Source organism: Dryobates pubescens, chromosome 18, assembly GCF_014839835.1.
Source record: "Dryobates pubescens isolate bDryPub1 chromosome 18, bDryPub1.pri, whole genome shotgun sequence".
Lineage (NCBI taxonomy): Eukaryota > Metazoa > Chordata > Aves > Piciformes > Picidae > Dryobates > Dryobates pubescens.
The window spans coordinates 8,061,800-8,074,733 of record NC_071629.1 but is presented as its reverse complement, the minus strand read 5'-3'; the positions used below and the strand labels follow the sequence as shown (position 1 = coordinate 8,074,733).

Here is a 12,934-nt window from a genome sequence, read left to right as displayed (position 1 = left end):
TGCATTTGAATCCGAAGAATGTTTTTAAAAACTACTGGAATTGAGACAGATGAATGACTGTTGTGCAGTTTGATCACAACTGACAATTCACATTTAAGTTCAGAGGAATGCCCAACCTTCACGTCCTCTTAAATCAGCCATAAGTCAACACGCACTTATCATTAAGCACGCACTTGCATCTGCTGACGTAGGCAGCACACTCACAGTGAAGTACTGCATCTACTTAAATACCTTTTTTGCAGGATCTGACAATGTACACACATGTGGCCATGCTGCTAAAAGCCATCATTTTCAGATTTTTGACAGCCCCCCCTTGCTGCATCCCGTTTTTGGTTGGTGGTTGGTTTTTTGTTCCTGGCTGGTTATTTTCTTTGCCAGAACATTTATATCCCCCCATATTACTCTCCCTCCACACTGGGTCTTAACCACAACTTCTAAAGCACACTGACATTACAATATACAAACATGTACAGAAGATATACACACTCAGACATGCCAGGGGATAAAACAGACTGGGAGGAAATGAGGAACTTTATGTTACTGTCTTTTCTAATGAGATAGAAAGTGGCAGATGTAAAGATTTCATTCAACCAACAATCTCTTTTATGATATGAATAAACTACTAAAACAGATTTAATCCTTTCTAAAAATCAGATTATAAGAAGCAGACAAAATCATAACTTTATTCAATACACCATTTTATCCAGTGTGACTAATGCATTATTTGTATGAAGTTAAAGTGGAGCGTTGGAAAGCTATGAAATAAATCAAATGCTCTACTTTATGTAATCTTAACAGACAGATCCCATTAGGATTCCACTATGCATAGCTGTTGGTTAAAATCATTGACCAGTATCCTTATAAATTAATCAACTGAGGTAATGCTGCCTTGGTTGTCATCATTTGCTACTAATCTACATCTAGAAATCACTTCAACTTCTCAAGCCCTTTGGAATAGGTTTATCAGTTCTCTCACCTTTTCTTCAAACATCCACCCAACCATTAATTGTTTACAAAAGACCTGGTAGAATGGAATTGTATCATTTAGGCTCCTTTTCTTTCCACAGCTATTAAAGCACACATTAACACTGCCTTATAATTAGTTAGAAAGATATTAAATCTTAATCAAACATTCTAGTCTGCCTCAATTTTTTGATGAGACCTTTTATCATTGAAGTTGAATTTGTAGGCAGATTGTGTGAGTTTACACAACTGAGAATCATGACAAAATCTAAAATAACCCTGGATCTGGTTGAAATGCAGCTAGCAGAATACACTTGGTTATGGTTATACAGGAGGAAAAAAAAGCTTTCCAGATACCCAGTTATTTGTGGAGCAACAATGTGTTTTCAAACACATGACTTCTGTGTTATGTCTGTGTATTTTATGCAGTTTCTAGTCAGGTTTGCTAGATGTCTGCATGTCATGTACTGCAAGATTCATGAGCAGTCTACAACCAGGCAAAATTCTCGCACAACAGCTTGTCTTGGGTAATGGGGAATGAACCAAGCAGAGTGATGTGACAGCAAGGTGTTTTATTTATTATCCTGATGAGGGTAACACCTAGTCATGGTCTACCATCCAAACATGTTTCAATGTCCTGCTCATGGGGCTGTATGATTCCGAATGAGCACACAACCGCTTTTCCTACACAGATAACAAAATCCTCTTGAATTAAGTTTCCTTACCTATGATCCATCCACGTGCACATCAAAGAACTGTCAGTTTGGGCAAGAGCTCTTAGAGAAGGAAAAACTGAACAGTAACAGAAGTATTGCAATACATTGCGTAATGTTTCTGGAGGTCATCTTCTTCAGAAAGGGAGTGAGCAAGCAAAGGAAGCTCTAGCCAAGTATGTTTTATAGTTTAGTAAACCAAGAAAAACCTTCAACTGGCTGCAGTGGCCTTCAGCTTAGCCCTCTAATGCAACTTTACTGGCCCACAGACAACTATCGAAGCCACAAAGACAATACTTCAAAGTATGTATGCTACTAATCTCCCTAATTGCCTAAAATGATACACAGGATTCCAACAAAATTCATCCCCTTCTTCAAAGCCCACTGTTAATTTCAGAACCAAATTCCACCAACATAATCTATTAAAACTCTCATGCACAAATACCTCCTGCATCTCTAGGACATTAAAAATACAGACTGCCTGTTTTCTGCCTGTTTTCCCTTGAACGAAAAGATCTTTGAATAAATATTTCCCTCTGGTTTTTGTTTTTGGGGGTTTTTTGGTACATCACAAAGATGTACTCTTCCTACTGCTCGCTAAATGCAACACAGTAATTTGTATCCCCAAGTGGTATAAATAGAAAATACGTTCAGTCTAATAACATATCTGAAGAAAACTCATGGCCAGGGTTAACCAGCAAAGCAGCAGTATGCTAGAAACAAAGGCAGCTGGCTCAAAGAGCAACAATGCTTCTGAAAACATGTGGATGTACTATTCAGTGAAGCATCCGAGACATGACGTTTACTTAAGCTACAGGTCCGTATACAAAGCTTTGCTATAAGAACGCGGGAAATGACAAGTCTTCTGGAGTAACAAGATCGTTCTGTCTCTGAAGGTCCATGACCTTCACTGTCCAGCTGAGAGCAGGGTAAATTATATCAAATATGCACACTGTAAATGAATTCTGCCCTTCATAAGAGCTTCTCTGCTTTGATTACCTCTTCTGGTAGATATGCTCTGACCAAATCCTACCATTCCTCTTTATGATCTTGCCTTTTCCCTACTAATATATCTGCCTAGGTTCCTGTCGTGCTCTATCACCATAAACATTCATAAACATTACAGGACTTAACCTCATCACACCCCTGTGGAATAGGAAAATATACTCATCAGTGGGCAAGCAGTGAACTGGAACTTGGCTGACAGCAGTCCTGACCAACATTAGATTCTTCTCCAAGTCACTTTGCTCCTCTCGTTCCATTCCCCCTTATGTAAGAAGGGGTAATGGCAATGTCTGCTCTACAAAATGCTTCAGTCTAGCAGTAGAATTCTGAGATGTTATTCTTCTCACATTACAAAAGGAGGTAAATCAGAGACATAAATCAACATTACTTGAAAGGTCTGTGGCTAGAAACATCATCTCACTTTTCTAAATATGTGTTCTGATATCATAAGCACAAAAGTTGCATCCAACACAGGACCTCAGCACATAAGCTATGCTATAGACAACATCAACACCATATACTCTTGTAGGTAACACAGTACAAGCAAGCTAGTGAAGGACAATACAGCTAGAGCAACATTCAGAATAGAGAAAATGTCAAAAACAGTTCCCAGCTGACGCCCAGGGGGATAAAAAAATGAACAGAAACACCAGATAAAGGTAACTACACAGCTGGGCCTTCTCTCTCATGATTTCCACCTGAATAAAAATAACATAGATTATCAAAGATGTAAATACCATTACCCCACTTTGACAGACACAAAGTGACTTTCCAACAGCATCTAGTGGCAAAGCCAGTAAAGGAATCCACGTTCTATTCCTAAATATATATTCACCTTGATTTAGCAAACAACAGCTTTGCCAAATATTACCTAAAAAAGCAAAGCAACCGCTACACTCCTCAGCTAATGGCCAATGCCTCAATCCCTTCACCTATCCCTCTTCAAAAGATTGGTGAAGACAAATGGGCTTCCCAATGTGCAATGAAGCATAAAGCCACAAAAGTCAAAGGACTGCTTTTTGAGTAAATATGAGCTCCAAAGCCATTGTCCTCTCCCACAGAGAAGATTCATGAAAATGCTTACTATAGCATATGCACAGTATTCTTTACAGCTCTGCTTCCCTGCTGATCACCAGCCCCGGGGCCCAGTCCGCTTCCCATTACAATCAGCTTCACCACACCCACTGACTTGTATTGGAATTCTTTCAGGGACCCTAACTAATGAGTTTTTAAACACTTGTAGACAGAGAAGATAATTCCTCATCATTATTCTTCATAGGAAATACCAGGAAGAATGTCATTCCATTGTTCTACAGAAAAGAAACTGGAAGAATAAATCATCCCCACATTCAAAAGAGCAGCCCCAAGTCTTTATACATGAATTGGCTACCCCAAGCTATGGGCATCTCACCTGAGAGTTGAGGACAGAGACATAAAAATGTGTGCAACCTTCTGAAACTAAGCCCATTGGAGTAATCTGTCACACTAGCTTCTATACAGACAAAGGAAGTCCAGAATCAACAGGTACGTACTCTTGAATAAGTCTTGAATAAAACATTCTCAGATAGAAACATTATTACTGATGGCAACATAGAAAGAGTCATCTAAACACTGTATTACTGCAGAATCTTAGTTTCCTTGATGACATAACACCAAAGCAAATGAGACTTGGCAATCTTAATGACATTTTCTACTTCCTGACTTTAAATATGAAGTTTTGCATTTGCTTTCTCTACTGATAGTTGTTTGCTTTTTTCCTCACAAGTGAAATATTGACCTAAACCACTGAGACAGAGTGAAGGAATAAATAAATGAACAAGCAGATCTACATAACTGATTGTTACCCTTGGGTCTAAAAATATTTTAAGTGAAAAACATTCCATTGGGAAGCTACCTTCTCAACACAGATTGAAAGTCACCAAGTACTGCTCCATTTTTACCCAGCCTTACTTTCCACTGTTTATCGTTTTGTAGGATACCATCACCTATCATAAGGGTCTACACTTGAATGACCAAGAAGAAATTTTGAACTTCAGTTCAATCCTAACAATAGTCCACAGAATCACAGAACCATTTGGGTTCAAAAAGACCTTTAAGATTGAGTCAAATCACCAACCTAGCACTGCCAAGTCCACCACTACGCGCCACATAAAGTGCCGCAGGGAAAAAGCACAAGTCTCAGTAGTAAGATGTCTGCAGGTTTGAGCCCCAGGCACTGAAAGCAATGCAGAGTTACAGAATTTACTTATCCCACAACACCATGTACACCCACAGCAATACAAAAATAGCTATCATAATACTTGTCAAAGGACCAACTGAGTGATTTTTAACTTGGTGCTCTACTTCATTTTCTTCTTTGCTGGTTGTTAATACCCCAGTCCTATAAAAACATATAATTACGAGTGGGCTATTCATGTCTTACTATAACTGGTAGTACCATGCAGCATCTGAGCCAGGAATGTGAACTGCTGACTACAGCTCCTCACTAAACACAACTCACATGCTGCATGTAGTAAATGGCATTCCCCCATCCTCTGTGTCAACTATACTGAAAATCAGATTCCAGTTGTGGTACCACCTCCTACTCTCTTTAAACGTCAGCATTCCAAATCACCTGGAGTAAGGATTCATGGATAACCATCACTGAAAAGATACAGATTAACTGCTGAGGTCAGATAAGAAAAAATGGCAAGTGAGAGTTTTCTTCTCTTGGTGGCTTGGTTTGAACACATTCATAAAACATCATTAAAATGTGGGATAAAGTTTTACAGAAGAACAGACTATTGACTAGACCTTTGTTTAAAAGTTAATTTATGGTGTGGATCTGCTATGTACAAGTTTAAAACCAGTCTTTTCTGATAAAACAGTTTGTAACAGTGAAGAAGTTAACTACAGAAAGTTTTGGCTTATTCCCTTAACTTAGCTCTCTAGTTCCATATTATTTTTTTCAGCTCTATGAGCCCAACCCTCACTGAACAGCAGTCTTGTTGAAAATAAGAAGCAACATGCAATTCTTTTTTCCAAGTTTCTGTGAGACTAGACTCAAGTACAGAGCTTTTGAAAACAAATCCCTCCAGTTCATTGCTCAAAATCTTCACTAATAATCTTCACTCACGAATGCCTTTTCTGAGAATTTCTGGTCAAAAAGCCAAACAACTGTATCATTAGAAGTTATTCAAAATGGAGCTTAAAAGCTACTGATGTGCACGTTGCCATCTTTCCTCTCATTTTTTATCTCCACAGTGGTCCATTAGTCAGGACTAATGTACCTTCTGACCTCTGACCAAAGCTATTAGAACAATTTAAGCAAATATTCTGATTACAAAGCATCACTGTAGAACACTCAGTAACAATAAAAGGATGAAAGAGCTGTCTTTTCAAGTCACTGTTGTAACTTCCTGACTATATTATATTATGAGTGGTCTGGAAGGCTATACTAACACGACATATTACTGGATTTACTATCTTCTTTTTCAATGCTTAAGAAAGAATTTGTAACATCGCAAAACCCAGACTTGCAGCACAGGTTCAGTTTTCAGTGCTAATAGGTATTTGATGGCTTTATAAAATACATTCCATTAACTGCAACCAAGAGAACAGACTCAAGCTTTCCTCTCCATTTTATTTTCTTTCTTCTCAAAAGAAAGGCAGTAAATTTGAATTAGGTTCAGAATTGGGCTCTGTGGAGTTTTTCCACATGCATAGCATTAGGTGTGTGCAAAGCGCCTTGCTGATCCTGGTCATTAAAGAGTTGCTCCACGTTTCATGGACTCTGCCTTTTGGCCAAAAAGAGGGTCAAATGCAGTACTCTCAAAAGTCCACTGGGAGCATCTCTGTTGATGTCACTGGCTACTGGCTCAGGTCTAGGCTGGAGGACAACACGGGTACTTAATGGTATTTATTGATTATATGCATTTAACCACTATCCAGGACCCAAATCCTTCAAGTCATCCACACAAAGAAATTTCATTACCTCAAACTAAAGGCACCAGGGAAAGATCAGAATGGTGTCTGTTTCAATGCCTATTCCACCTACTTCATGGTTGAAGCACATAAAACATTTTCCACTATTCTTTAAGATGTTTCCAAAACATAAGATTTAGTATTTGCACTCTTTCTGGCTGCCCAGTTATTTGTGCAATCATGCAAAACTGCTGATAGATTTCAGGCAAATGGATGTGTACCACACAGTCAAAAATAACATCAGTTTCCACTACTAAATAGATGGAGAGCTAGGGTTTAGTCATTAGTAAAACATGTTGATCTTTTTGGAGTGATCAAGAGCAGAGTTCAGTAAAACAACTTAAAATCTGAGTAGCCCTGCTACATGAAGGGCCACATGTGTTTTCAAAGTCTTAGAGCAAATTTCATCCCCATCATCTTGCATGATGAGGATTTTGCTTGACTCATATGAAAAAACGAGGGTTTTATAATATGGAAAGCATCACAGCATGCCTTCCACAATTCTGAAGCATGCCGTCACAGTCCTAAGAAGCTCCCAAAGGCCAGTAGTGTCCACTTTTTTCCCCCCAGTGATTATCTACTATCTTTATTTAACTTAATCCTTCACAGAATGTCCTATATTCCCCTTAAATTATTTAGTTAAATTCCAGGTTGCGGTGACAGTGTTGTCACACAGACAAAAGGAATAATTCTGCTTTACTCAAAAAGAAAATCCCAAACAATATAATTGGCATTCACATACAAAGTGCTTAAATGCTCTGAAGTTCTGCCTGGCTTCAGAATAGCTGAACAGTATCTGAAGTATCTACTTTCCATCCCAATTTGTGTATTTTAAAAGTCATTAAATTCTTGAATTAATCATTAGGAAAACAATTCAAATGCTGTTAAACTGATAGTAATTTTGCCTCATAGGATAGATATAAGCTTAATGTGTGCAAATGGCCAAATTCTTTTAAGATTTACACTCTGTGGAGTTCAATATCAGCCAGGGAAGAATTACTAAATCAGGATGTGCTTCAAGTACAGGTTTTGGCCCAAGACTATTTTTAGTCTTCCTCAGCTGCTTGTTTTGACAGCATCTAATCCCCTTCACCCACCCACCAGCAGCCACACAATCCATCCCTTTACACTTTAAGAGTAAATTCAAAACAAAACATTTTCAAATAATTCCTTGAGGATGTCTGTAACACAAATCCAAAAAGTAACTGCAATTCAACTGTAACATTTCTTAAGGTGAAGAAAGGGGGTGAGGGGGGAACCTTACAGAAATCCATTTAAAAATGTGTCTTTTTGCTATACTAATGCTCTTGCCATCATCCCCTCACCAAAAAGAAAAGGAAGAAAAACTAAAAAAAAAAAAAAGAAAGAAAAAAAAAAAATCAATCTAACTCCCAAAGAGCCTATCTACTCTATTTCACACATTCCCATCAGAAACACAACACTGCTTCCATGTTCAGAAGACTTTTCATTTACTGAGCTATTAGAGAGACTGGTGAAAGAACAGTAACTGAGAAGGTCTTCTGCAGAGGCACAAGGCAAAGACAGAAAAGGGAAGAGGGAAGGTGGGTGAAGGGGGAAGAAATACCCAAGGTTGGAACTGAAACAGTTCATCTTTGTATGGAGAGCAGGATCACCCCCTCCAGGTTGAGGACTACGTTGAAAGCACACACTGCTGCGGCACACAGTATGTTTTTGCATTCATACAGGAGAGGAACCTGGCCCACAGATGGCCTGTTCTCAGCTTTGTCAGCCACAAACAGACCTTTGAACTTTCTATTTATGTAACAGTTTAGTGAGTTTAAGCCTCTTCCTGTGTAACTGGCAGTTTGCTGGTTTTGCTGTAATTAGGCTACTTGTGATACATAATATAAAAAAATAAAACAAAAACAAAAAACCAAAACCCCCAACCCCCCCAAACAAACAACAAAAACCCCCAAGAGGCTTGTTTCTCCGCAGTCTTCCCCATCACATCCATATAACTACAATCCTCTTACCTGCTGATTTTATTTCTTTTTGCCAGGTTTTATTTTAGATGCCTCAATGTGCATTTTCCAACTACGCATTTTCTCAGCTTCCACTTCTTTAAAAGACTAGACAACTTAAAAGGCTATTCATACCAACAATAATTGATATAACAAACCATGGGTCTCTCTGCCTTTGTTTGTGCTCATGAGGAGCTATACATTCTGGGGTGGTTGGGTTTTTGTTGGGTTTTGTTGTTTCCCAGCTGGTGATTAATGGCACCACCTTACTCCATAAGCAGGTTCAAATCTAGCCACACGGTCCCAGGACACCTCAAGATTTCATTTACTTGGTTACCACAGACAAGCGTGGAAAGTGATTTAAAAGATGAAATTTGATTTTTAACAGCAAGTGGTCCCCTTGGTGCACACAGGCATTCAAGCTTTTCATTATATCCATCTCCCTTCCCTTCTCCCTCATAGAATGGCTCATATTGAATACAAGCCCAGGTAAACATTTCTTACTCATCCAGGCAGACTTTAGCTTTGGCCCTTTTACCTCTGCCAGAGTTTAGATTAATTTATATTGTTTTGGGGTTTTTACCTGCTTTTCATGTCTGGCAAAACATCCATTGGGATATCTGTGGCCTCACTTTACACGTTACCTAAGTGTTAACACACAAAAACCCCCAAAACTACCACCAAAACCCCACACCAATCCACAGCTGCCCTTCCCAATCACATTCTTGAAGGTTCAACGAAACACCTTGTTCTTACATTACTGTGATCCTTCCTGATATGGAAAACTAAAGGGCTGATTCTGCAGTTTGTAGCAAGACAAAACTCCCACTAGTCATCTAGAATGCCAGGTGAGAATTTAAGAACACGTGTAGCAACAGCACATGCTGTAACCCTTGACAGTTCTTGACAAAGTATGTTTCAAGAAGTGACACAGAGACATACCTCCATCGAAGGGGGGTGGAAATTAACCATTTTTCCCCGTCAGCCCAAAACTTTTTGGAGAATCATTTCCTGATATAATGGCAATGCACAGAAAGTGTTACCTTTGCACCTTTCCATGAGATTTAAATAAAAAATTTTTAAAAAGAAAAGAAACTACAAAAATCTCTCCTCAAGCTGTGTTTTTTTCATGTCTGTTTCTCAGGCTAACTATGTTTCTGTTGTATTTTGCATACAGATAATACATACAAACACCCACACAGGCTGTAGGCCTGAGCTTGCCTTCTTGGAGATTGCAGCGCAGATTAGCAGAAGTTTTGGGTTTGCAAGGAATGCAGAAGAGGGTCTCTAATTGCCTTATAGATGCTTGTGAAACATGTTTTACCTAAGGCCAGCTTACAAACAGAAAGAAGGAGGGCAGTTTCCAAACAAGAAACAGCAATTCACACATCATGTTATGTATACTTATTCATAAATATTATGAAGTAACCATACCATATTGGATACACAAAGATTAATAAATCTTGATGGGTGAGCATGCCTGTTTCTGGGTGTGTAAAGATGTGGCACGTATAACATACTACACACATGAACATGCAAATACTTATGGATAAGCTGAATTCAAGCCTCCTTAAGCAACACAACTACTTGTCAGAAATCCATGTAAGTACAATAAAATACATGTAATATTTGTGCACACATGTAGATTTTGTACCTACATATCATATACATGTGCACTTGCATATACTAATTGGATTATTAAAAGCTAAATCCAAGTTGATCTCTGCAATAAGCAATTGTGTGTGAATGCCTGTGCCACATAGAGTTTGCATAGCTATCAAACACTTTAGAACAGTCAAACTAAAAATGTTCTTTCCTCATACACCATAAAAAGCACTAAAACTAATGAATTTCACCGTACGAAAGCAAGCAAATGGAATTTCTAGGAATGGCAATGTGTTCATATTTTAAGGAAAAACAGAGGCACGGGAGTTCCCTTCTTTCTGATGTACATCTCTAAATCCACATAAAACCATAGTCAAATGAAAGTAAGTTATTAAGCAAACATTAGAACTCAATACCTATAACGTGCATAGTATTTGTACTACACCCACATATTGGGTTGTAACATCTTCTATTAAATTAACAATGTTACCCATACTGTAAATTAGGCAAATTGTATGCAAATATTATTTGAGGGGTAATACGGTGGTTATCAGTTGCCTGCAGAATAAATTAGTGTAGCAGAGAACAGATAGTGTGGTAAAAGCATAATATTTAATTGAGCGCTAATTTTATTGTGATTATTACTTTTAAATAACAACAGCATGGTTATTAAAAGATGTAACACTATGGTTTATGCAGAGCTGATAAAACAGGCACATGATCCAAAACGCCCGCTTACAGATTAATATTGATATAGTCTAATTTATGGTTCCAAGGATTTACTACAAAGTGATGTAAAATAGAATGTGACAGCTATTTGGTTCTGATTATCTTGGATTTGCAACTGCAACTGTTAGGCTGTGTTTAGCAAAATGATAGCCAGTTACTAAATATATTATCTTTTCCCAAGAGTTATCTTTATATTATCCACAAACTAAAGTAAACCCTCTGCAAAACATGAGGTCCAAACACGCATGCAAACATACAATCTGTGTGACATCTAGAGATTAAGATCACAAAATACAGTGTTTTAGTCTCTTTCTTGGCCAACTGCAGTCCAGACTAAAAGCATTTAACAAAGCAGTAACCAACCACTGAATTTCATCGTGCACAAAGAATTATAACTGTATTTGCTGAATTGAAAAGTAAAGAAAGAAACGATAAAGCCAAAGAATAAGCATAAACTGCTGGAGAAGTGACTAAATACCTACCCAAATTCTAACTTTCCCAGCAACTTGTCACCCATCTAAAATTCCTTAACATTCACTTTGGAACAAGTTCACACTTAAGCAGACGCACCGACCTTTTCAAGGTGTGCACATAGAGAAATATAAACCTAAAATTCCACTCTTAAATGTATATAGATATGTATAAATGAAGAGGCAGAAAGAGGGAAAAAAAGGGGGGGAAGAAAAAAAAGACCTGTTATAATATCACAGGGACTGATCTTCCCACTTCCAAAACTAACTTCAATAACGCTTCACCCAGAATAGAAAATCAGCAAAAACAGCAACAGAAGCCCCCACGCTAAGCAGGGCTCCGGCTGAACTGTGCCACACTGCAAAACTACAGTTGCGTTTCTCTCGGTGAAAGGAATACTGCCACTGACAGCAGTGAACACAACATGAGCAGAGCCGCGATTCCAGGGAAAACATCGCCTCTCCGCACCGCTTCCCGGCTCGGAGACGGGAACTGCTGTTGCTATTTCAGTCGGCACATCTCAGCGCTTCCCATGCTTCTCCTCCCCCTCAGGCCAACTTCGTCCCCCGCCGCCGGCGGACCGCGAGTTGCCCCCCACCAGTCGGAGCCGGCGACGCGGCTGCGGAGCGCTGCGCAGCTGCGGAGCGTGGCGGGAGCCGGCCGGCGGCTGCCCCGGCGCGGTTCCCCGCGAGTGCAGCACGGACCCGCTCCCCGGCGGGCACCGGGCGCTTCGCCCATCAACAAAGGCTAAGGCACCGGGGAAGCGAGCAGGGAGGAAAGGAAGGAGGCAGCTGTTAGGAGAAGGGTGGAAAGACAAGGGGGGGGGAGGAAAGGGGGGAAACAAACCACAAACAAACAAACAAAATAAAAAACCACCCCCAAAAAAAACCCCAAAAAAACCTACCACTGCTGCTCTAAGTCCCAGTCCCTGAAAAAGTCGAATAGGTCCATAACGATCTGGTGGGGAGACTCAGAGAAGTGATGCCCCCTCCCCGCCCCGCTCCGAGCCGAGCAGAGCTGAGCAGAGCCGGCGCGGCTAGGGCAGCCCGGCCGGCATGGGCAGCGGCGGCCGCCGCGGGGCCGCGCGGAGCCGCCCGGGGCTCGCCGAGCGCCGCCGCCGCCGCCCGCTCCGGCCGCCGCCAGCAGCGCGGCGCGGCTGGCTGCCTGGCTGGGAGAGGCAGGCACGGCGGCGGCGGCGGCCCCGGCGCACGCACACACACACACTCACACACCGCGAGGGGAGGAGCCGGGGCGGCCCGAAGCCGCGGCATGGAGCTGCCGCGGCGGCACCGCCGGGATCTGGCGGAGCCTCGCCACCCGGGGTGCGCGGGGAAGTTCCTGCAGAAAGGGAGAAACTGCGGGGGCTGTCGGGGATCAGCTCGGCCTCGGGATTATCGGAGCGGGGGCGAAAGAAGTGTGGGCAGGGAGAGAAAAAAAAAAATAATTACATTCTAGGTGCCCTTTTCATTTAATTGCCAAAGCCGGCTCTGCGAGTGGGCAAAC

The 12,934-nt window shown here is 40.7% G+C and overlaps 1 protein-coding gene across 1 annotated transcript in view; it reads right to left on the bottom strand.

The window, feature by feature from the left end:
• The window catches only part of AFF2 (ALF transcription elongation factor 2), a 336,221-nt gene extending 323,679 nt beyond the window's left edge, over positions 1-12,542 (bottom strand). Inside the window, exon 1 of the mRNA XM_054169740.1 lies at positions 12,336-12,542. Coding sequence (XP_054025715.1) covers positions 12,336-12,382 — 47 coding nt within the window. The 5' untranslated portion in view covers positions 12,383-12,542. The remainder of the gene's footprint in view (positions 1-12,335) is intronic.
• Between the last annotated feature and the right edge of the window lie 392 nt (positions 12,543-12,934).